General features: G+C 37.3%; 1 protein-coding gene across 1 annotated transcript; it reads right to left on the bottom strand.

The window, feature by feature from the left end:
- Positions 12,271-25,830, bottom strand: LOC109223587 (probable inactive purple acid phosphatase 27). Its single transcript, XM_019387960.1, has 12 exons — positions 25,486-25,830; positions 24,818-24,909; positions 19,787-19,862; positions 18,898-19,020; positions 18,073-18,165; positions 17,715-17,844; positions 16,955-17,036; positions 16,738-16,870; positions 15,761-15,966; positions 15,476-15,601; positions 13,590-13,899; positions 12,271-12,930 (listed from the first exon to the last, which is right to left on the bottom strand). Exons 1-12 carry the CDS (start codon positions 25,711-25,713, stop codon positions 12,625-12,627), a joined length of 1,905 nt encoding a protein of 634 aa, XP_019243505.1. The 5' UTR covers positions 25,714-25,830; the 3' UTR covers positions 12,271-12,624.

Genomic DNA, 26,157 nt, shown 5'->3' with positions numbered 1-26,157 from the left:
TAAGTGGGCGTTTGGATATAAAATTGTGAAATTCCGGGGAAAAAAATTTAAGGCGAAAATAGTATTTGAAAATTAGAGTTGTGTTTGGACATGAATTCAATTTGGGGATGGTTTAAATTTTGTGAGTGATTTGAAGTGAAAATTTTGGAAAGCAATTTTTTGGAGTTTTCCAAATTCTGAAATTTAATTTCAAGTGAAATTTGAGTTCATCATATTCAGACACTGATTTCGGAAAAAAAGTAAAAAATTTTCGAAAAAATGATTGTTTATGACCAAACGGGCCCTTATAAATATGAACTTAACTTATTCATAATCCCTGGTGGAATCAAGATTTTTACCCAAGTAATTTAGAGCCCGTTTGGATTAGCTGATTGTAAATAGCTGATAAGCTTGAAGTGTTGAAAAGCATTTTTAAGTGTTGAAACTGATTTTTTAAATAAGCATTTACGTATTTGGATAAACGTGCTGAAACTGATAATAAGCAGTTGATGTGCTTGGTAAAAAACTGCTAATAAGTTATTCTCTTATTAAAATGACTAAAATATCCTTAAAAACTTTACAAAAGATTATAAAATAAAAAGTTTCTTTGTAAAAAAAAAAAAGATAAACAATGAATATGGAATGAAAAGAAAGTTAAAAAATTTATTTTGCGAAAAATATTTTGTGAATTAGAAAATATTATTAAGGATAAACTAGTAAAATCTTGGTCAAACTAAAAGTGCTTATAAGCTAAAAAGCTTTAAGTTGGGGGTGATCGACTTATGACTTATGGCTGATTTTAGCTTATAACTTTGGATGTTTACCAAAGAAAGAATTACAAGAAAATACACATGACTTCATACCATAACAAAAAATGGCTCATGTTTTTAAATTTTACTCTACCTAACCCATATTGTACATACTTTGAAAGCATTAGCAAATTCAAAATCTGTATTCTTACAGCCATTGCTTCTAAAAGCTATGGAGTTAAATCAGTGTTCACACAATCATTGTTTTCACTCTCTATTCTTCTCACATCGTACATATTCTTCAAGGGGCCGTGTATTTTTTGCTTTTCCCCCTGTTTGCAATGTCAGAAAATTGAAGAGTAGAAGTCCACCATTGAAGGTCATTCAAAGTTTTGCTTTCGAAAATAGAATTTTTTGACTTTGTTAGTTGTTTGGATTGAGTGTTGTTCCAATTGATTGAAAATATCAAAAGGAGTTCAAAATTTAAATTTGAAGTGATTTGGAGTAGATTTGAGCAAGATTTGAGTTAACTTTCAGAAAAGACGCAAGGTAGAAGACGAAGTCAGTTTTTTGTATAATCTTGTATAATAGTGTATATGAGTGTATAAACACATATTATACACTATTATACACCTTTATACAAGCGTTTGTAGACGAACTTCTTCCACGATTTTCAGTTACAATTCTTATTCAAAACCAGTCCAAATCTCCATTAAATGACTTCAAATTTTATATACAACCTCCTTATACTATTTCGAACAAGTCTAAATAACACTCACTCTAAAATTCTCACAAAATCAAATTCGAAATTTAACCCACATATTTAAGCTTGTTAAAAATCTAATTTTCACCACCCAAATGGATTTGGTTTGTTGAACTAATATTGGAGTCACAGTTACTGATTAAAAAATTAACTTAAAAGCTTGAGCAATCTTTTTTAAAAATTAAATAGTAATTTCGAAAATCTATTGAAGTTGAATGTTGAGTATTAGCCTATTATTTTTGGGCTAGTTAGTTGTTAATTGAAATATGGGCTATAAAATTAAAAAGTAGGGAGCTCAGTTGTTCTTATGTGAAATTTTCCCTTTACCAAACGCGTATATTAGCCAAAAGTGCTTATAAGCCAGTTTGACCAGCTTATAAGCTTAGCCAAACAACCTCTTAAAATATTTAAAAAAAAAAAAAATTAAACACAGAGACAAGCCAAGGAGATTTAGGCTTGGCCGGTTACTCGAAATTCTCGATTATTCCTAACATTTAGTATAATAATTTTGATCTTATATATACAGTGTAATTTTTGATGTTGTTGTGAGCCCCTTTATACTCCTAGCTCCGCCCCTAGCACAGTGATAATAGAAAGAAATTCTACACACCTGTTATAGTACCCATCTTATTTTCTAGAATACTAATCCTAATTTTTATGAACAATTTCCTTTTCAGGTGATAATATAACAATATTAAACGCCATAAGATTATAAACATTAGATGAATGAATAATTGACGGTATAATTGTTTTTTCTTGATTGATGGTATAATTTACTATGCTAGTTATTGTAGGACGTGATATGGAATATATCGGTATTATCTTAATGGCGGCTGTAGCTAGCAGCCCAACTTGTCCAACGCACATTCAAAGAAGTTCTATGCATACGTTAAACATTTCATAATATAATATAAGTGCATTTCATTATTTTATTCAATTGGTTTTTTATTATTATATAAATTTGTCCGTACAGACATTTTAGAGAAAAGCAAAAAGTCTATGCTTGAAAGATACAAAGATTAGACTAGTCTGTGACAATTCACATGTTTCTGGTATGTATACCATATGTGGTGCGTCTTGTATACGGTCAAAATCATATGCCCCCGATTTATAAGCTCAAGGTTCCGCCCTAGGCCCGAGTCCGGGAGAGGTCAAGTTCGAAACCGGTGGACCAGACTCGAACTCGAAGACAGAGTGCAATGCCCAGAGACAGGAGTTCGAGGAATACCGAGGCCAAGTGTGCTCGACCCCGAAATAGTACCGTTATAGATTTGTAACAAAATGAGCTAGATTCCTGCCACGTCCCCAAGATCATGGCGCAAATCCCGGAATAAGATTGTACGATTCCGTACTAGGAGGTTAGACAGTTGTAACAAGAATATTCCCTACTGTAAATAGAAATATTCCTTATTTAGGGTTCCCCTATTATAAAAAAGGGACCTCAATCATTTGTAACATCATCTTCTCACTGAGAAAAGAATATACTCTCTACCTTTTTCGCCTGCTTTTCATCAGCATTGTCCTTTAGCTCTATTATTCTTACTTTGCTTTCATTATTTAATCGTTCTTATAAGACCAAGCCTACCTCGAGGTCCTTGGGCTCGAGGTCACTGCTGTTGAGTAACATTGGTTTGATTCACTTTTCTCTTTCGTTTCTACTTCATACTTCTTGCTTATTAATTAGTATTGAATTAAATCACGTATCTTTAAAACAACAAATCAAATTTAATTGTTACTCGTATTTTCGAGGTAAATAGTTTGGCGCCCTCTATGGGGCTAAAGATAATATTGATTATTTCTTTACCGATTCTCATTACACGTTATTTTTACACTTTTTCTTGTCAAGAATTTTTTATTTTCAGGCTGAAACATGTCTAGCTCACAAAATGCACCTGTTCAGGACAACGAAGGTCTTGGTGAGAACAATAATGTAGGGGTCGGTGTACCACCGGTAAACCCTGGGGAAGTGCCAAACATGGAACCAGTTGATGTTGGTTCTCATATTGCTATAAACACCAACCTAGGCACAGACCCCGAAGGGAGTGTACGCAGGGATGCTCGACCAGGGGACCAAGGACCACCAGGAGTAGGAGATGGGGGAGTCAGCCTCCAAGTGAAATTTGAGATGTTGCAGGCTGAGCAAATCGCCATCGCTCAACTTCAAAGTAAAGGTGTTAATCGGGCCGGGCTGACCCACTAACAACCCGGTTCAACCCGGGTCAGCCCGGTCCAGCCCGTTACTGTAGCAAAAAAAGCGGNAATTACTTGAAGAAGCATTCTATTTATATCAAAAACACTTTGCGTCTCAAAGAAGTCTACTAGTATACGAGCTCTACACTTATAATCCTACGGGAAACGGCTCAAGAGCCAAAGCATAAAAGCACCCCCGAATACTCGAGGACTGCCATTGACAGCCAATACACCCGAGTCACCAAAAACTCGGACTCATAAGACCTCAAAGAGGCATCCCCTCGAAACAAAGGCCAAGGGCAATATACTCGGGGACTAACTTTTCGAACAAGTTCGTAAAGTTATCAGGTAACAAGTCCAAGAGACATTCCCGAAGGCTACGGCCGTATTAAAGACTACGGTCATGTAAAAAGGCTACAGCCTAAATAATGCGGCTCGGAGACGTCCGACTTCCGCTATAAATCAAAGGCCTTCAAACACTTTGTAAAAACCTACTAAATCAGGCTATCCTCGGCAAAAGCAAAATATAATGGGCTTCAATAAATTCAGCCCTCAAATAATTTGATGGGCTTCGATAAATTCAGACCTCGAACAATTTAATGGGATTCGATAAATTCAGCCCTCGAACAATTTAAAGGCTTCGATAACATCAGCCCTCAATACAACCTCAAGAGGTATTCGATTATCAGTACACAAACAAGGTCCCGAAAAGTCGAGCCTTCGGAAAACTCAACGGGTACAAAAAATACATGCTAAGGCATGATTAAATTTTCACTGTCTTTTAGCCGAAATGAGGGAAAAATTATATAGCCATTCTACAGACCGAATTGGCCCAACTTAAAGAGCCTAAGGGCCAATCTAAAGAGCCTAAGGGCCAACTTAAAGAGCCTAAGGGCCGATTATAAGAGCCCAAATGCCAACTTCGAATGGATTAAGGGCCAAAAACTTATAGTTTGAGACTCCGTTCTCACTTTACCCGGACTCGTGAGTCACGATATCCCAAGCTCACATCGGATCGATTTAAACTTAGCTCGAGGATTATTATATCTATAAAGATCTAAGGGTTAACTATATCTCGAGCCCAAACCAATTCTCAGACCAATCATTGAAGTTATACAAACGAAGTACTCCATAAATAAAGACAATATAAAATCCAGCACAAGTCAAAGATGAGAAGAAAAGTTCCCCTTATATTTCCAAAAGATGATTACAAAAGATATTTACACAAGGGACACTTGCACAAAAACAAAATAAGGAAATCTAAAACTACTTCGAGGTCACATCTTCAGGGGACGTATCTTCGAGAGCCTCACCCTCGGGGACTTCATCTTCATCTCCTTCACTCTCGGAGCCATTGGCTGAATCATCCTCATCAGAAAGCAGAGCAGTAGCCTCCTCTTCCAAGGTCTTCGCCTTTTCAATGTCGGCTGAAAGATCAAAGCCGCGAGCATGCACCTACTCGAGGGTTTCCCTCCGGGTCTGTCGCCTAGCATGGTCGAGTGCACATGATAACCTAACTTCGGCCGTAGTGGAGATCTCCTTGGCCCGAGTATTAGCTGCTTTGGCGCAAGCTCGATACGAGGACATAATTGCCTCAGCATCAGATTTGGCCTTAGCCAGCTCAGCAGCGAATTTAGCCTTGAACTCCTCGATTTCGCGCCCTCGAGCCAGGCCCTCCTCCTTCACGCTTTGGAACTGACGTTCGAGTGATGCCAGCTGCTCTCGAAGGGTTTTTTTATCAGAAGAAAGATTGTCCATGCTTTGCCTCCAGCCCAGGGTTTCGGCCTCCTTCATCTTGAGCTCCTCTCGAAGCTGCTCCACCAGTTCTCCCTTTCGTTGAAACTGCAAAATAAAGTTGTTAGAAGACCGAACGAGTTGGTCCATGACAAAAATTCAGAGGGAATATTACCTTCTCGGTTCGTTGTTGACAAGCCTTTGCCAATTCAGCTCGAAGATTGCTGATTTCCTCCTCCTTCTTGACATAGAGGGTTTTAAGACTGTCCATCTCTTCCGAGATCTTCTTAAGCTCAGCCTCACATCGAGCGAGATCAGCTCGAGACTTGGAAAATGCCCTTTTGTGGAGCACCATAGCCTTCATGAAAGAGGGGAAAAGTTAGATTTGGAACTGCAAAAGCAAAACGCAGGCGTAATTCTAAAGGAAAAAACTCACTTATTTTAAGAGTCGACGAGCCTCATCAAAGATAAAAGAAGCATCCGGGTCGAGGCCATCTTCAATCCCCGCAAGGCATTCTCGAAAGATGTCATGCCCTTCGTGGCTCGCCCCCACTTCAGAAGATTTCATATTCTGAGCATCTCGGATTTGCCCCTCGGAGAACTCGGGACCAGGCGGTGAGTCATCCACATTGATTACCCCAAGTGATCCACTCAAGGCATTCTCTTTTCTTTGAAGGGGTTCGGGATCGGGCCCCTCGGCCTCGCCCCCCCCCCCAAATGACCTCTTAAGCGAGGTGACTTTTTACTGCCAGATGGCTCGGGAACTTTGTTTGAACTCCCCTTGGAGATCTCTTCGGCTCTGGAATGAACCACATCAACCATCACCGGCTCGACGGACTTCGAAGCACCGGTGTTTCCTCTTTTACGAGCTACCAAAAGGCAGTTGTCATCTTTTTCTTCTTCCTGATTCCGAAGGCGTTGGGCCATTTCTGGAGATAAGGGCACCGTATCGGCCTTGGACTTTCGAGCCGCGCTTTTCTTGGGCTTCGAGGGATTTGCAGGTGACTCCCTTTTTCTTTTCTTTTCTTTAGAAGGTTTCAGGATCTCTTCTTCACCAGCCGGGTCGGCCGCATAGCAACGATGTCTCCGAGACCTACACAAAATCGAAGTAAGTATTCCACTAAGGAAGTACAAGTAAACAAACAAGAGAACTCACCATGATTTTTGGCCTCCCATCGGCCTTTGGCTAAATCTCGCCAGCAACGCTCCGAATAAGAGGAACTGGAAGCCAGTTTTCGAACCCAGCCTTCAAGGTCTGAGACCCCACCGGAAAACCAAGCAGTAGCTGCGCCGTCGGAAAGGGGTTAGATCAAGGGAAAAGATAAAATCGAGAAAAAGAAGAGAAAGCGGGGTATAAACCGACTATGTACTTACGTTTCATGTTCCACTCCTCGGGGAACGACATCCATTAAGCAAGAATCATGTCAGAGGTCCTGATCGGACAAACCGACTCATCCACCCTCGGTCTTTGTCCTCATCGATACTGGAGAAGAGAGATTTCAAGGATCGGCGTTGTAGTTTTATCAAGCCACCGCGATAAAGTCAAGGATTGTACAGTCTAATCAGATGGGCGAGGGTGAAAGGCATCCCCTCGACCTGACTAGAAAAGAACCTGATCAGATGACCTATTCGCCAGAATGAAGGATAGATCTGGCCAAGCGTCACTCGGTATCGTTGGCAAAAGTCGAGAATAACTGGATCTATGGGACCTTGAGATGGAAATGCAGGGCCCAGCGTGAATGGGTAGGTATACACGCTTAAGTACCCCGCTTTATATGTAATGATATCCTCCTTGGGGGAAGGGATCACTACTTCTTTGTTCTCCCACATGCAGTCCTCCTTAACTTGCGCGAGCTCGTCCTTGGTTATCAAACTGACATATCGAGACATGGGCTCGCATCGGCCTGGTGTCGATACAGGTATCTCGATCTTGAAATCGGATGTTATTTCGCATGGCGTAGGAATGCACTCCTCAATACGAGGGGGCACTACCGGTTTACTCTTGGTCGGTCGAGAAGATGAAGAAGCTTTTTCTTTTTGGGGAACCGATTTAGAGGTCTTAGCCATTATAATGCGGAAATTCAAGAAAATAGAGAATGTTGATAATGAAGTAAGGACTAATAGAAGAGAAGAGAGAATTCGGAGAAATTGAAAGAGCTACTGAGGCTTTGAGAACAATATGAGAATAAAGTTTGCAAGATTGTGAAGTTTATCTATTTATAGAGGTCATTCAAGCATACTGGGGAAGCCAAAAAGCCGACTGTCAGTCGCCTCCAATCAATGACTTTGGGAACCACACGAAAAGCAGCCTTTTAGTCACTTCAACCGTTGACGTCACGAGATTGGCATCAGGATCGAGGCGTCAAAGATCAATTCGTTTTTTACCGATCTATTTCGAGTTCGAGCATAGTGTTCACTCGACTACTAAGCCCAAGGGCTACCCGAGTTTGAGAAATTTCTCACTCGGGGACTACAAAAAAGCCTAAGGGCTAACTTTATTTCAAGTTCGAGCAAGTACTTGCTCGACTACTAAGCCCAAGGGCTACCCGAGTTTGAAGGAAGTTCTCACTCGATGATCACCTACGAAGCCTAAGGGCTAACCTTATTTCAAATTCGAGACCTTGCTCTCACTTAACTCGGACTCAGGAATCCCGATGTTCCGAGTTCACATCAAATCGATTTAAGCTCAGCTCGAGGATTAACAAGAGCCTTAAGGGGTATTATATTGATCGATTAAAAACCTAAGGGTTTATTATGTCCTGAGTCCGGTATTTGGACTAGCCATTAAAGTTATACAATCAAATTTTTCACAAGTAAAGACAGAATGTAATTCAACACGAGCCAAAAGGAAGACAAAGGGATCCTTTTATATTTTCAAGAGATGGTTACAAAATATAACTACAACACCCACGAAGGGTACTTACACAGGAACAAAGAAGCAAAAAACAAAAGCCAAGAACCTAATCTACTTTTAAGGCCACGTCCTCGAGAGCATCATTTTCGAGAGCCTCCTTCCCGGGGACCCCATTTTGACCTTTGGAAATGTCTTTGTGCCCGAAGAGATTTGGGGCACAAAGCCCTCGATAAATGTAACTATATTTCCAGCAGCGGGGATTGAGCATTCTATTGAAATTATGGGCCATAATCCGTTAAAAAAGATTAGCAAAAGAAAAAGACCAGAAGGGAAGACAAGAAGATGTAGCTTCGCCTTCTATCACAAGAAAAACCAAACCGGTTGCAAGATGCACGAGCCACGATCCAAGAATGTTCATCCTTGGGACGTTGTGCCGATGAGGGATGCAAAAGTTAGTAGATGATAGTGCCACCTCATTCCATGGAAAGCAAAAGGAATGAAGTGCCACACCGGGTTGAAGTTAAGAGAGATGAGCAGCAGGATAAAGTTCGCATATTTCCTGATGCGGGAAGGATTCTGCGCCCTTCTCTCGTTGTTTCGAATCGAAGCTTTGAAAAGGGGAGCCTTGGCGTGACTGGTAAAGTTGTTGTCATGCGACCTTATGATCGCAGGGTCGGACCATAGAAACAGATGATTAGAGAAAGAAGTAAAGAAAAGAAAGAATCAGAGTGAACGAAGATGAAATGCGTGCAGTTTTTTATTCAACAGAGTAGCCTCATATTTATAGAAAGGCGACGGCAGTTCGGCGATGCTAGTGGCCGACCAACACTGGCACGCATTTGATGTTTTAGGGAAGAGCGCTGACGTGACATTTCCGGTCACTTCAAGCACCTACGTCACAGGCATGACGTCATCATGAGAAGCTCGGGAAAATCGAGGTGCAAATCGTTTCTTATCATCTTATTTTAAGAAACGCGGGGACTATCTGTATACAGTCAAAATCATATGCCCCCGATTTATAAGCTCAAGGTTCCGCCCTAGGCCCAAGTCCGGGAGAGGTCAAGTTCGAAACCGGTGGACCAGACTCGAGCTCGAAGACAGAATGCAATGCCCGGAGACAGGAGTTCGAGGAATACCGAGGCCAAGTGTGCTCGACCTCGAAATAGTACAGTTATTGATTTGTAACAAAATGAGCTAGATTCCTGCCACGTCCCCAAGATCATGGAAATCCCGGAATAAGATTGTACGATTCCGTACTAGGCGGTTAGACAGTTGTAACAAGAATGTTCCCTACTGTAAATAGAAATATTCCTTATTTAGGGTTCCCCTATTATAAAAAGGGGACCGCAATCCTTTGTAACATCATCTTATCACTGAGAAAAGAATATACTCTCTACCTTTTTCGCCTGCTTTTCATCATCATTGTCCTTTAGCTCTATTATTCTTACTTTGCTTTCATTATTTAAATGTTCTTATAAGACCAAGCCTACCTCGAGGTCCCTGGGCTCGAGGTCACTACTGTTGAGACATTGGTTTGATTCACTTTTCCCCTTGGTTCCTACTTCATACTTCTTGATTATTAATTTGTATTGAATTAAATCACGTATCTTTAAAACCACAAATCAAATTTAATTGTTACTCGTATTTTCGAGGTAAACACCGTACTGTTCTCGAGCCAATGTTTTCTTCCTCTTTTTCTTATATTTTATTTATTCGCTTAACTTCTTTAAAATTCACAAATAATTATTTTTCAAGTTTCAATTGAAAAAGAACTATCGTCATGGAGTTTCAGCTTGTACAAGTAAAATTTCACAATACTGTCATGAAATATCACTTGAGTAAAGGTTGAAACTCCGGGAATTGTGGCTATTTTTCGAAGATAAGGCCGAAAAATTAACGCTATTTCTACTTCTTTTTTTTTTTTTGTTTCTGATTTGTGCTTGTCCACACTAAGATATTTCATACAGTATAATTGCATATTTCATTCAAGTTGGTCTGTGATGTTACAAACTTGTTTGTAGAAAATTTCCTTTTTTTGGTATAAACCATTTAGTAGGCGTTTGGACATGAATTCCATTTTTTTTTTTCTAATTTGGAATTGAAAATTTGAATTGAAGATGAAGTTGTGTTTGGTTATAATTTTTGCAACATATTTGGATGTCTTCTTTTTCAAAATCATGAAACATGATTTATATCCCACAACTTGTAAAAAATATCTAAATCACCCCAATTTGATTATCCTATTTGAAATAAACAATCAAAATGCTATTGTTTAACTGTTATCATATTCTGCTTTACTGCAATACACAGAAGATGCAAAATTAATATCACATTTTCTAATTCTACTAACACACAGAGAAGGTGTAAAAGCAGCCACATATTTCTCATAACAATATAATCAAACTTCCAGTAGGCAGAGTTCAAGTATCAACTAAGACTGATGTTCCACCATCAGTCGCCAAAGATGAAAAACTGATAGGGTCATTTTATAAATTTTAAAAATATAGGGTAAATTTATAAAACTAAAAACTAGCGAATTCCCATTTCAATTGAAAAAGTGGTGAGAACCAATTTTACAAATTTGAAAATAGAATTTCAAGTGAAAAAGGAAAAATTGATAAGAATGGGATAACCAAACATTGTTCTGGAAAAAAAATTGAAAAGAAAGGAAAAATTTTGTATGTCCAAACGGGCTCTTAGTATCCGGAACCTCTTAGTATTCTGGGTAAATTTCTCTACTTTTTTGTAGGGTAAAAGAAAAAAATAGCATTTGGGTCATAGAATATTAATAAACTGCTACAGACCAAAAACTTAATCGAATTATTCCATTTTTGTATGTACTCTAATAAATAATAGTTAATATGCCAATTGATCTACTTGAGCAGCACACGTATTTTAAAAATTAAGTATATGTATATAGTATACTGCATATATGTTAAAAATATATGAAATATATATTCATCGATACTAAATATATAATAATTAATATATCATTGATTAATAAGATATTAGCATACTGGTATAATATTCTGTATTTGAGTATATTAATATATTATATTTATTTGAAATATGCAATATAGGTTTTTACATATAGTAATGGTATATCAAATATACTATAATCATATACACAACTAGAAGAGAGAGAACCGGAAAAATTTTGAAAAAGAAAAAGGAGCATATATGTAGTTGGGTGAGAGAATCTCTGGAGAGATATATAAGGATACAAGAGAATCTCAAGAGAGATATTAGGAATATAAATTATTGTATGTTTTAAAATAAGTTGTATGATATGTAATTTTTTAAAATTAATTGTAACTTATTTAAATAAGTATTTAATAGATTGTATTCTGGGTAAATTTCTTAACCGTTAACGCAACAAATCTAAATTCTCTGTAGCGTAAGACCCTTTAAAGGGGAAGCATCCACCACTAGGGGTTCTCCATTTTAGAACTTGAACTCGAAAGTTGTGGTTAAGAGTAAAAAAGATCTTATCCATCCCACCATAACTCTTGAGGATGTATACAAAAATTTAAAGAAACACAAACATACAGAGATTAGACTAGTATTTTTTATGTTCTGGTATGTGCTTACCATTGTATTCTTTAACATACTAACATCAAGTATTTCTTTGGTACTGCTCTTTCATGATCTCTCCATCTCACTAAGAAATGATAAATTGAGTAGAAGTAAGTTAAATAGAGTTTGGAATTTAATTCGCTTTCCTCTTAATGGTTTGGATGTGAACAACATTTCCTGGTAAACAAAAGATCACAGTTCTAATTGAAGTGTTACAGAATCAAGATTATATCAAGTAGACCTAGGACCACATGAGCTTTATATGGAGTAGTTGGTTTCTTTTCATTATTTACTTTGTGAAAGATAATCTATTAGTTACTTAATTTGACCCTCTTCTTTATTTTAAATTATAAGAAAAAACTGGTGGTTACATGATTACCTCCACTTAAGAGAATACAATACAAAAGCCACGAGACACAGCAAGAGAAAGAAAAAAAAGGACAAGATTAAAATATCGGGCCGTTTAGTTAGTTGTCCGAGATTAGTTATTCGGGATTGTTATCCCACCCTCCCACAGGGATAAATACAACACTACAATCCAGGAATAACTAATCCTAAGATTAGTTATACCGCGATTTTATCCCAACCAAGCGTGGGATAAACTCATCCCAAATTTTATCTCGGGATTAATTATCTCTTATCCCTCGTACCAAACGAGCCCCACTTTATCGCTAGTATATCTACTCAACACGACTATGGATTAGTACCGGATGATTAAACCAAGACAAAAAAAGTGGAAGGTACTTTCTTCCTAGCTACATACACTTGTAGACACGAGTTTAACTAGCCAAAGTAGTTGGTTCACAGCCATCATGGACACAAGCTAAGACATCCTTATAGTCTCTTGAGATTGTAAAAGAATCATACACCTTACCATCTCTGCTCTTCTTGTACTCAAAGAGAAGGGAAGATTGGTTAAATGCTGTAAGTTTGACAAATCCCCAGTCATAATCTTTGAACACACTCCATGTGGTGTTAATGGTTGTGAATTTATTCAAATGGCTTCCTCCTCCACCAACAACAACATGAATTGTTCCGTTCACTACGCCCGAGTAGTGCGATGTCTCCTTGTTCACACATTGATTCTGTTCATACGACAATTTGACAACAATAAAATGAATGATTGTTCAAACAAATAAGTGAAATAACAGTATCATTTCATTACAGCAAGTACGACCCAACCCCAAGCAAGTTGGGGTTGGCTATAAGAATCCTCAATGTACATATTGCTCTTAATTCAAGCCTGCCTCCTTCAAATATCATTTCACCAAGTAAAATAACATCATTTCACAATGGCTGCAGTTTAAACCCTTTTCTTAGGGTTGAAGCGTTGTCCATGTTTAGTAGGAATAGGTTCGGTCATCCAGAGGTATATAATTCTGCCTGGACCCGGTATCATAAGTCATATCATTTCTACTTTTTCGGGAGAACTAGTTTTCGGGTATCTAGGCATGGTTTATGCCCATACTTACTACACATGAAATAGTAAGAATCATGAAAACAATTACAACTACGTGAATTTAAGCATCAACTATACACTAAGGACACCTAGGAATGCCACAAGGAGAAAAGAGAAAGATGAAACTCTAGTATATCTAGTGAACAGAAGAGACCAAAATGAGTAGCGAATTTCAGTGAGAACTTGAATTAAGTTAGCAATAAGAAAAAAAAATCAAGTAGAGTCAAAAATTGTAAAAATTGTGGAAAAGGGTGAAATTACCATGTCTAGAAATATAGAGCATACCTGGTAAATTTGGCAAACTCTTTCATAGTTATGGACGTGCCCATAAAATGCCATATCAACCTTATATTTCTGCCAGAGTTTCTGCAAGTGCTCCCTTCCCATGGGCTCTTCAAATGAGCCTTCCTTAGCATACCAATCATTAGAAGAATAACCAAGAACACGATGAGCAGCAAATATTAACCAAGGTTGTTTATGTCTATTGGCTGATGCAAAGCATTTCTCAATGAACTTGTACTGTTCAGATCCCTCTCTCCAATCATGCTCAGTGTCTCCTATGCAGAAGTGAAACATGCCATAATCTGCTGCGTACCTGCCAAAAAGATACACACTCATGCTAAAATCAACATGTTCATTAAGGTAAACTGCAGTTCACAAGGAAAAAAAAGGGAAATCACTGTGCAAAACACATGAACACTATATTATTGGACCGAGATGAACTTAAACGGAGTGACATAGATAGTGAGGATTCATATAGTCGATCCCAACTTGCTTGGGACTGAGGTATAGTAGTTCTTGTAGTGTGACAGAAACACTGAGACGTAACATGACACACAAGTTCAAATGAAAGCAGCATTCTTCCCGAGGACTGGAGCAGAATTATTGTAGGATTTTAACTTGTAAACTAAATAGGTCAATTGGGCAGGATGACCCTCTATAGACTTAATATTCAAAGTTAAAGTATGTTGGAAAACTAATTCAAAGTTGTAGTAGGAAACCTTAGTTATTTAGGATTTGATTTATTTAATTCATGTCGAAATAGGATTTGCAGTTAGAATAAATATAAGAATATGCTTTCCTGTTTCTAGTTGAAATAGGTTTCATACCATTATAAATAGGGGTATTGATAGTTTATTTAATGTGTGGAGGAAATAAAGAAGTGTAGAGATCATTCACAGATTTATAAATAAAATATTTTCCTTCAAAGTAGTAATGATGCTAGTGAGGGCAGTCCATCTGGTATCCTGTTCTGGTGCCAACTGATACAATCCCCATTGCAAAGTTTAGGTGATTTTGAAGCCAAAAAAAAAAAAAAAAAAGAACCTCATGAAGATTCTCCACTGCCAACGGTGTATCAGATTTAGAAGTGAAGTCACCAATAAATGGAGAAGATAATGATGCTTCTTAGCTATACAAAGGTATGTTATGGACCTCTTGTGGTTGCTGTCGACAAACATAGAAAAGTGCCAAGATCTATCGGAGCTAAAAGGACAAGTATAGTTGCACTATTGAAGTGCATGTTCCAGTAAAGAAAGGAGAAAATCAAGAATATGAATATAGAAAACATTTCAGAAAACTACAATTAAGTGAAATCATGTCAACCTAGTTCAAAACCATATTAATTTCTAATCCACATGCAAAAAATGCAGTTTTAAATTTCTAATGTTCAATTATTAATCACAAAATATTCATTTAAAACATTTCTTTAACAATTAAATGTATGGGTTTTCCAGTCTTTATTCACTATCTAGTGGCATCCATGTCAAGACAGAACCCATGGGAAGGGGTGTACGCTTTATAGCAATGGTGACTACTGAAGCATCATTTAAGTCTGGTGAAGAGGTTAGCCTGCATTTTACTTAACTTCAGGGACCTAAGCTTATCCCAAGCAAAGTCTTAACAGCATTGACATCTAGTTATTTCGCATTATGCACCCAAGAAGCTCCCCTAAGGGTCCCCTACACATATGATAAACATGAAAGATGAATATTAAAGTTCAAAACTGTATTAGTATCTATCATTTGAAATTTTTAAAGTTGCTTTTTTCCCCTACCCAATGCTCTTATAATCTTTCCACATATTATTATCACTTGCTTACATGTGTGTGTGTTTTCAAATTGATCTTAAGTTGTCACACTTTGCTACAATTAAGCACATGAATCACATACCAGAACTTAGCTCTGTTTTCTGCTGGAACATAGTATAATGTTTCAGCTGGTACACCACATTCTCCACCTGAGTCGCGACCATTGTATATTGATCCACTGTTCTCCCAAGTTCTTTCATGATTACCACTGCAAAACAAATTCTCTTCGCAGACAGTTAGAAGAACAATAGCTATATCTTCCAAAAAAAGAACGAACATGTAAAGCAAGAAATATGTGAAATACAATATCAAATAATCAAAAGCGGACTATTCACAAGCACAAAGACATTTTTGATGATGAACAGACCTTGCAATCATGAAGGGCACTTTAGATGTTATTGGTTCCACCTGTGCTGTAAATTGGTCCCATTGTGAGATATAGCCATTCGCATAGGGGAGATCTCCAATAAGGAAAACTATGTCAATGTTATCTAGGTCCTTGATAAGGGTGTCTGTTGTCATAAGTGAGCCGGGCTGATAATTAGCATATTCGTTTGAACCATCACGCTCTTGCTGAAACAACAAAAAGAATTAAATTTTTTTTTTTTTATCAATTCAGTGGACACAAAGCATTTTAAAGGTTTTCAATTGACTGATCATAAGCTAAGAACAAAGATCTTGGCAATTAGACTTAGATGCTAATTCAACAACAACAACAACAACAAGCCCATTAATTTCCCACAAGTGGGGTATGGGGAGGGTAAGATGTACGCAGCCTTACCCCTACCTTGGAAGGGCAGATAGGCTGTTTCCGATAGATCCTCGGCTGGAGAACAGATGAAGATGCTAATTCAAGAATTGGAATATAAAGTTAGATGCTACTGAAAGAATCCTATCTAAGAAAATGAAAGTTCTCAGTTACAATGGTCCATTCACTCTAAGGTGTAAGCTTCAGCTAGAGCTATGGTCCATGTAGCATACAGTGGCATCATATATGAAGTTTGCACCTTCGTTTGCTCCTCTTCATTTTCGTGTTTCAACCTATATATATTTTTCTTTCGTCTTTTGTTTTACAAGAGCAATTTATTTCTCATAGTAGCCACACTTTTCAAATTTTGGATGGTACATTAATTTTAATGGTTCGATTTGTGCACACATCTCATCCTCCCATAAAATCAGACATGGTACAGTTATATGTTTTATTTACCATAACTGGAAACTCACAGTGATGAAATTTTTATGCATCATGTTTCTGTTTCATATATGGGAAAACTACATTCTTCAAGGTTTAGAAAGAAAGATAAAAAAATTGTGTTAGAAGAACAGGTAATAATAGCGAATTACCTTCCCCATGTCTCCAAATATCACAATGCGTTGCTGTGACTCTTGTCCTGGAAATGGGGCAGATTTAAATGAATATTGCTTGCTCCAAACAATTGAACCATTGCTTAACAAGTGACCCAACTTGTACGTGTACCTGAAATTCACGAATAGAAAAGGGTGTACATGTCAATGATGAAGTGACTTGCTGCTAGAGAAATGGACCACCAGAAAAACTTACACCACATTTGGCCACAAATCCTTCAGGAAACTTGTATGTATGAATCCAGGATCACGCCAGCCCACAGTTCTAGCAGGTGGTCCTACAAATGTGTTCCTAACATTATTCAGTATGTAAATGCAAAATGAATACATAATACTAAGACAACAGCTCTTGAATCATTTCAACTATTCTCTCCATTATGCCTTCTAATTATTTTGTGGAGGGGAAACCTGATTTATTTGATCCCTTGGAAAGTGAAAGGAAATACTTGTATGGTACAGTAACATGCTTTATCAAAAAGTGTCATATCAAACTTGATCACCTAGGATTTAAAGATAGGTGCAGAGTTAGTTCTAGTACTAAATACAAGCAAGGAATAGGGTGTTCAACTGTAACTTGTGGAAATAAGAGCATACCGGAGGTAAATGAATAAGCTAGAATTTGAGAAGAATCATTGGGGGATCTATTACACATATGTGCCTGATAGAGTGGCTAAGGTTTGTGGAAACCTTTGACCCTCTGTTAACATGGAAAAAATGGCATCATCTTTTGTAAACGGTAACCTTAAACAACCAGACTAGGATCCAAGATACCACTGCACTATCTACTCCTTTGTAACAATGGGTGTGAACTTAGTCTAAACATATAAACATAAAAAAAATATGCTCTGCCTATGAGCCCCCACCCCACCAAGAAAGAACATTGCGTGCATGCACATGACAGTTGCATAAAATCGTTATCGCTGATCAGAACAGTTGTTGTATAGAAGTTCTCATACCACACATGCTGTTCCTATGAAATGTCAGTGTCCCTGCTGGGGAGCGTTGTTGCAATTGGCCCTTCCAACCCCATTCGACGAATGGAACAGCCTCATCAATGTTGTAACCACTTGTCCAAGTAACAGTCATCTAGGAGAAACCCATAAGTTAAGCGCGTGGTTTGATACGACCGCTGGATAGGATGCTTAACAATTTAGCATGAATTCTCCAATTTAAGGAACCAATGAATCAACCCCCTTGATACACTACTACATTTAATCTTGGTACTGAAGCCGTTATAACATAGGCTAACAAAGCACAGACGTATCTTAAGGAAAAAAGAACAACGCTGAAAATAATCATAGATGCATAACTTACTATATCCCATGACTTCCCAAGAGCAAGACGCGGATAAAGAGGTGCTTTCGGATTGGCAAATGCGATGTCATTTGAGATGGCTATCAACTTAGGCTGTAACATACATGAATCTATTAGTGCATATCCAAGTTTCATAAAAAGTCCTTTTTAAAACATAGGACAAAGAGACACCATAGTCCACAATGATCATTGGCATGAAGTAAAATATCTTACAAACCTCAAGTACTTGCACCAACTTGGAGAAGCTGCAGTAATTAATTTAGACAAATAAAGTTTGACTTTCACTGCAATGTCCAATTTATAGTCATGCTCGATTTGTTCAAGCTACTTCGGAATTAAAAATTTGGTTTTCTAAAAGGAACAAACCAGTTTAACTTCTATATCTTGACAGTGAAAATTTTTAGACACTATCAGGTCATTTAAAAGATAATTTCAAGTAACTACCATAAAAAATGGAATTAATAACCTGAAAAATAAGACAGGTAACAACTTTCAGTAGCAGATTAAATTGTACTGATAGTGTACCACTTCAATCTATTTGTCTGTTCATATAAGTTAAATCCCGAAACTAATAAGGGAAAATACCTTGCTCAGCTACAACTTTCGGTTATTTATAAAGGTTAAAGTTAATATACAAAAGCTTCAAGTAAAGTCACAACATATTTCCATCATATTCAGTAGTGTTTTCCTGTTTTTGAAACAAATACCAAGAGAGCACTATTACATTATTCAGAAATTCAAATGACAACACATACAATAACAAAATCAATTTCAGTAAATACAATATCACTCATCATAATTTGCAGAATATTGAAATATACTCACATTTGACAAACCCCCAGAGAATAAGGCAAATGAGAAATCCCCACGCTGGTTAATTAGCCGGAAATTCAGTGAAGTCTTCCCTGTCTTTGTGTACTTGTCATTGCTGTAATTTGCAAATTTGAACTGAAAAAGAATAATGAAAATCAAATAGACCTACATAAAAACTTTTTTTGTTGTTGCCGAGACAGAAAATATTTCAAGTAACCTATCCATTAAAAGGATGCCCTTGTCGCATAATCTATCATTTTATAAAATATTTGACAGGACACATAATTTATGATGTATACATATTAATGATATTAAAAGAAAAAATTAAAAGTGAAGTTGATAAGTCATGTGTAAGTATAAACTTTGGTGTTGTGAAAATTGTATAAATATAAAATAGTACTCCCTCCGGTTCACAATAAGTGTCCAATTTACTTTTTCATTTTGGTTCAAAATAAGTGTCTAGTTATGTAATCAAGAAAGAATTCAATTAGTTTTTACAAAATAACCCCTATGTACATATCCCTAAAAAGTGTTCTTACTCCTCACATTAAATATTTAATTAGGGGTAGTTTAGTCATAGTAGGTATTTTTGTATAGAATTTAGTATTTCCTTAATGGGCATGCTAAAAGTAAATTGGACACTTATTGTGAACCGGAGGGAGTATCAAACATTTCGGAATGTAACAAAATAAGAAGTGTTGTATAAATTGCAAGAGTTTGACTAATATATATACATAATACCTATATTAACTTTTATATATTATTTTAACTATGTCTATTTTCCCTCCAAGATAATTTTTGGAAAACAAAAGAATCTACATTAATTTGAGACTAGGGATTAACAATGTATCCAGACTCTTAGGAAGTCCATCAACATGGAACTCCAAGTTGTTACACATACCTTTAAGGGGGCAGTGCAGATAAATGGAGCTCCAGATTGTTGTTCTTTGCTGGTTTGTGGGGGACAAATGGATTCGCTGCAATTGAATCAAAAAAATAAGCTAGAGTAAACTTACCCACCAAAGCAAATTGGTAGAAAACCACTATGACTAACCGGTAGATTAGATATTTAAGTTACGTGAAAAGTAAGTATCAACACTGTTAATTCTTTTGGATGGATTGGAAAAGCAAGTGCGTGATAGATAATTCCCAAAAGGCTAGCAAAACTCAAAACAAGTAAATTGATTAAGCTAAGAAGTAAAAGACAAATATAGAACAGCTACGGCCAACTGCGCTACTTCCTGCAATCTGCATGGACCGAACAGCTGGAGGGGGCAATGACACATTCTCCACTTCATCTTGTCTAAGATGCTCCACTGTATGGAGAAAAAAAAAATCCATTGTATCATGAACTGCAAGTTAAGCTAAGCTCTATCATGTTTAATGGTGGTGAACAAAGTTCGTTGTTATATATGGTGGATAAATCAAGATAATAGATTCATCTCATATGGCAAACCATTTCAAGATCAAGAATTCTTTTTTTTTAAGTTCAAAATTCATTGGATTTTGTTCGGATCCCACCTTTCTTCCAAAAAAGGGAAAAGAAGGATAAGGATCCTCTTCGGGGGATCTCTCATGTTTCTGTTTGGTCCCCTTCAATTCAGAAACAGTTTCTAAGGCCTGGTGGGATCTATACTCATCCAAGGCAGCTCGGGTTATAGCTTCGAGAAAAACTTCAGCACCTCAAGGTTAAGTTGAAAGATGATTGAAATTTGAACACCTTTGGCGGGCTTGAGAACGAGAGATCGGAGATTCTAGGTATAACGCAAACTTTTTAGACAAAAATGCCGAGAACAGAAACCTAAGATAGATGAGATGATTTTGAAAGTTGGTCTTCATTTGGAAATGGAAGAAATAGCCAAATTTGAGGAAATTTCTAGGAGACAGAAGTCAAGATGCCTTTGGATACACCACGAAGATTAAACATACTAACTTTTTTACAAGATGGCTATGCACACAAGACAATCACATTGAAAAGTTGGAGGCAAATGGCACTATCTTAGAAGAGGAGGAACAAATCTGCAACGAGATTCTGAGGCTTATCAAGGACTCTATGCTGATGATTGCATAGTGGAGACCTTCCAGGAATGTGGATGCAATGGGGATAAAGCACCCAGCCCAGATGGACTTACCATGGAATTCTACAAAACATGTTGGGACTTGGGCCATTATAAAAAAGGATCTTACCAATGCAATAACCACTTACGTTCTCATGTAGTTTTGTGCAAAGTCTAAATGCATCATCTATTGCTCTTATTCCATGGAAAGATGGTGCTAAGGAGTTGAAGGATTACAGGCCGATTAGTTAAATCAGAAGCTTTTACGAGGTGCTGTCCAAACTTCTTACGAATAGGCTCAACACTGCAATGACAAAGCTGGTTTCATTGGCTTTCGCAAGTGGCAGAAAGATTGTAGAAGCATCAGTAATCGCAAATAAGTGCCTTGACTCCAGACTAAGACAAAGGAAAGCAGGAATTATGTGCAAATTAGATATAGAGAAGGCTTTCGATAATGTGCATTGGACATCCCTTACTGATATGCTGAAATCCATGGGCTTTGACGATAAATGGATAAAGTGGATCTCTTTTTGCATGTCAATAGTGAAGTTTATCATTTGTTATAAATGGTTTCCAGAAAGGTTTCTTTGCAACACTAAAAGGGTTTAATTGGGTCTCCCCTTTCCGTTTTATACTGGTTATGGAGGGCTTGAGAATAATGATGGCAACAACAGAGACTTATGGCCGCATTAAAGGTTTTAACCCTAGTGTGAGAAATCAAGGGAACTTGCATCTGACACATCTTCTCTATGCGGATAATTCTCTTATTCAAGAAAACAAATACTTTATCGCCAAATGATTCTCTAGTTCTTTGAACTTGTGTCTAGCCTCCGTAAAGAGTGTTCTATATCCTGTGAATGAGGTGCCCAACATAGAGGAGATTGGTGGAAGACTAATGTTATTAATAATGTCATTACTTGCTATAAGTGCTTCTTCCATCTTCTTTAGCCAAGGGTCTATCGGAAACAGTTTCTCTGCCCTTCCAGGGTGAGGGTAGGGGTAAGGCTGCGTACTTCCTACCCTCCCCAGACCTCACTCGTGGGATTACACTAGGTTGTTGTTGTTGTTGTTTGCCTGCTTCAGTGGCTCACAAATTGGACAAAATGCAAAAGGAAGTCTTGTGGCAAGAAAATAGGGAGAACAAGACCTTTGACTTTAGTAAAATATGTTTTCTTCTCTATGCAGGTCTTTGAAATGATAATACACAATATTTTAGACCAAAAAAGAAGATAAAATTGCACTATCTTCTTTTCCAATCTATATTTTGGCATTACTGTAAACTTCCCTGAACATTTATTGAGTCAACCTAATATTATCTTCGGATGGAGCAAGAACAGTTCTTTTGATCGACGTACTCTATTTTTAATTTCAATTATTTGTATAATCCCAAGTAAAGATAAATCTTTGGAAGTACAAGCTTTATTTTTCCTCTAATAAAATTAATAATTTGTTTGTTTATTAAAATTCTTTTCTGTTAAATAGTTATCAGATTTTAAAGGTTATCAAATTTTATTGGCACAATGGAATTCCTTTCAACTCAATACTTCCATGGCAATTGGAAATGGTACAAAAGCGAGATTTTGGATAGACCCATGGCTGGGCCAATTGTCCCACTAAGATGGCGAGAAAACTGACTTCCGAGAGAGCTGCTTCCGCCTCGGTAATTACCTAACGAGAGAGAGCCGAGGCAAAAGTAGTCCTTTACTTTACGCGAGGAAATGCCAGGCATACTAGATTTAGAAAGTCCGATCGAAAAACAAGAAAAAAGGATTGCGAAGGCTTGAATGGATGGCTTCCATGGCCAGGACTTGATCCTGCACAATTCAGACCATACCATCTAGTATCTGTTTATTTTACTTAATGCAACAGTCGATCACAAATGGGAATAATCATACGCTATCATAGGCGCTTCTAATTTCTTTGGAGATTCTCAATGCAGCATGTGCTGAAATCCACCTAGCTCTCCAAAGGGAATCCAACTCTCTAAGACTATGAGGCCTTAATTTCAGATTAGAATTCAGAAAAGGGTAGGATATATCATATTAAATGATTGGAAAATAGACAGTCTATGCCCGCTTCTACTGCAACTGTACAACTCCCCATCCTTAATGCCAAGACCTATTATTCTCTATCCTGGAAATGGGATGCCAAAGGAAGCTCTCTGTTAAGTCATGCTACCAGAAGCTAAAACCGCTGCCTACGGACTACTGGCCCTGGAAATGTACTTGGCTATCATCTAAATTTTTTACAGCATTTTCTTGCAGCTAATCTTCATTATAGTACTTTTAACAATTAAAAAGGGCATAAAAGCAGATAGTATGCTGAATCGCGAAGTAGAGACACAGAGCATTACAACTTTTCTTAGCTCAATTCCATGCGGCAAAACGTAATACTCAGAAATTAAATATAGAAAATGGAGAAATGGACCTTTGAGAAACCGGGCTTGGGAATTCCTTGAAGGACCACCAGCATTAAACGACATCACTGGACGGCCAGCATCAACAAAATAACCAATCGCGGAGTTCACTCCAAACAGTATCGCCCTCAGCAAACTCTCGCCCAATTCCATTAACGGCGACGACCGGAGCAACACCGACGACGGATTTTGGTTTAACACTAATGTGGGCGTTGCCAAAATAGGTGTAAATTTTTCATTGGTTTAAATGCACATTTTGCAAAAACACTTGAGTCCGAGTTGTTTGTGTATTTCAGTCAAAAAAGGTTACCTAGTGAAATTTAAGAAAGAATTCTGGGGGAATCGTGATTTATTGGTTAGCTGCCTCAACTTTCACTTTTTTAGTTGAGTCTGATTTTCTGCCTTGTGATTTTCTCTATCATTTCCTATCTCTATGTATAATTAAAGAAAATTAAATATGTAAAACAATAACAAGGATAATAACCCACGCGTGGGGTTCGGGGGAAAGTAGTGTGTATGCATACCTTACCTTTATCATGGGAGGGCACTGAGGCTCTTTCTGATAAACCCTCGACTAAAGTGACAACATATGATAACAACAACAAGATATTAAGAAAATCTAAGTGAAAGAAGGCAAACAAACAATAGGTAGTACCAGCAATCCAAGAATATAGAAAATTAGAGATATTATGCTAACACTAATGCTACCGATCTGAGAAAGAAAAAGGAAACGCTCAACTGCCTACTAATCTTCCACCCTAATTCTCGACCTTCACACTCTCCTATCAAGGGTCATGTCCTCGGTAAGCTCCAGTTGTGGCATGTCTTGCCTCATCACCTCCCCCAGTACTTCTTTGGCCTACCTCTACCTCTCATCATACCCACCAAGATCAACCTCTCACACCTCCCAACAAGGGCATATGTGCTTCTCTTCTTCACATGCCCGAACCATCTCAGTCTCGCATCCCGCATCTTATCCTCCACGAGGGCCATTGCCACCTTTTTCCGAATAACCTGATTCTTAATTTTATCTAACCCGCACATTCATCTCAACGTCCTCATTTTACCTACTTTCATCTTCTGAATATGAGAGTTCTTGACCGGCCAACACTTTGCCCCATAGCCTATCTAACCGCCGCTTTGTAGAACTTACCTTTAAGTTTTAGTGGTACATTTCTTATTACACAAGACACTAGTAAGCGAGCCTCCATTTCATCTACTCTGCTCCAATATGATGTGTGATATCCTCATCATCTCCTATTTCTCTGTATTACTCGACCCAAGATACTTGAAATTATCTCTTGGGAATGACCTATCAAGCCTCATATCCATGTCCGCTTCTTGGGTTACGTCGTTGAACTTACACTCAAAGAAAATTAAATATCTAAACGTATGAATTATATGAATTTATCGATCAATTTTAAAAGTAGTGGAGTTTCAAAGGGCTTGAGACATTTACTTGAACTTTGCAGGTGAAAATACTCCAACCCAATCATCATTTGTAGGCTCTTCATTCTGAAGGTTTACTGTGACCCATTCGACATCTTCACCCTATCGTACCAAAATTTTACATGTTATCCAATGACAAAAATGAAAAAATAAGCGGCAGAGAAAAAGAGACGAAACTATAGAATATTTTTGTTATGGTAAAAAGTGAAAGGAAAAGAACATAAAGCAACGAAATTTATTTATTTTTCCTATGAAGAAACAAAGGGAAATCATTATTGTATTTCATTCTTTTCTCTATTTTTCACCTTTTATCTTTTCCCTTCCTTTCTCTCTTTGTGCATATATGCGTAAGAACATTATCAAGACTCCAGAGTCACACACACACACGGTTATATTACAGAGGCGGAGCTAGGATTTCAAGATTATGGGTTGGGGATTCTAATCGTTTTAAGTTATGGGGTTTTAAATTAATAATTTATACATATTCAATGGATTTTTCGTGACAAATATAGGGTTTGAACCAAAAAGCTACTTGGTTCGGCCGAACCTGTTGACGGCACTCTAGCTCTGCCATATATAGCAGAGGCACGCTGTCCCATACTTTTGCCGAATATCTAGTGGGCAGAAGAAGAAAACAAGAAGATGTTGAGATGCAGAATATCAGTGTATAAATATTACCTTAGAGCCAAGAAGAGTAGGTCCATCAACTATAATGGAGGCAGATTGACGAAGAGCAACAACAGTTTTGTGGATTTGAATTCTTGATAATGGCTGTTCCCCTTGGATTTGGATATGATCAAGTTCATGTTTTCCCAAACTAATATATTCTTGAACAGAAACAACACTATTTATCAAAGTCAACACAACACCTAAAACACAAAATAACAAGTATATTTGGCTCCTCATTGTTTTTTCTCTCCCTCCTCTTTCTTTTGTTAGAGAAGGCGAGTCTGGATTTAATTAGTGTGTGAAATATTTGGATCTTATAATAAGGGATTAGCTTATGTATCTCTATATTTACACTATCTTAATAATTATTTACTACATTTGTACAAGAAGGGTTTAATTTATATACTAAGATTACCTTTTGTGGTAAGATTTGAATGATTTGGTAGTTTAAAATATTTATGTTGTCGGTGTATTTTAAGTTAAACTCATATATAAGTAAAAAAAGGAGCGGAAATATTGGGTCACAACAATATTTAAACAGCTTAATTTAATCAACTATAATAAATTATTACTTTAATTATTTTTTAAGTTATTATATCAGATTTTAATATAATTATAAAGAGATACTTGTTATAAATCAAGGTAATCCAATAATATAAATATCAATGCACAAATCCTAAG

Source organism: Nicotiana attenuata, chromosome 3 (assembly GCF_001879085.1).
Source record: "Nicotiana attenuata strain UT chromosome 3, NIATTr2, whole genome shotgun sequence".
In the NCBI taxonomy this organism is placed as follows: domain Eukaryota; kingdom Viridiplantae; phylum Streptophyta; class Magnoliopsida; order Solanales; family Solanaceae; genus Nicotiana; species Nicotiana attenuata.
The sequence above is the reverse complement of the archived record's forward strand: the minus strand, read 5'-3'. Positions and strand labels throughout refer to the sequence as shown.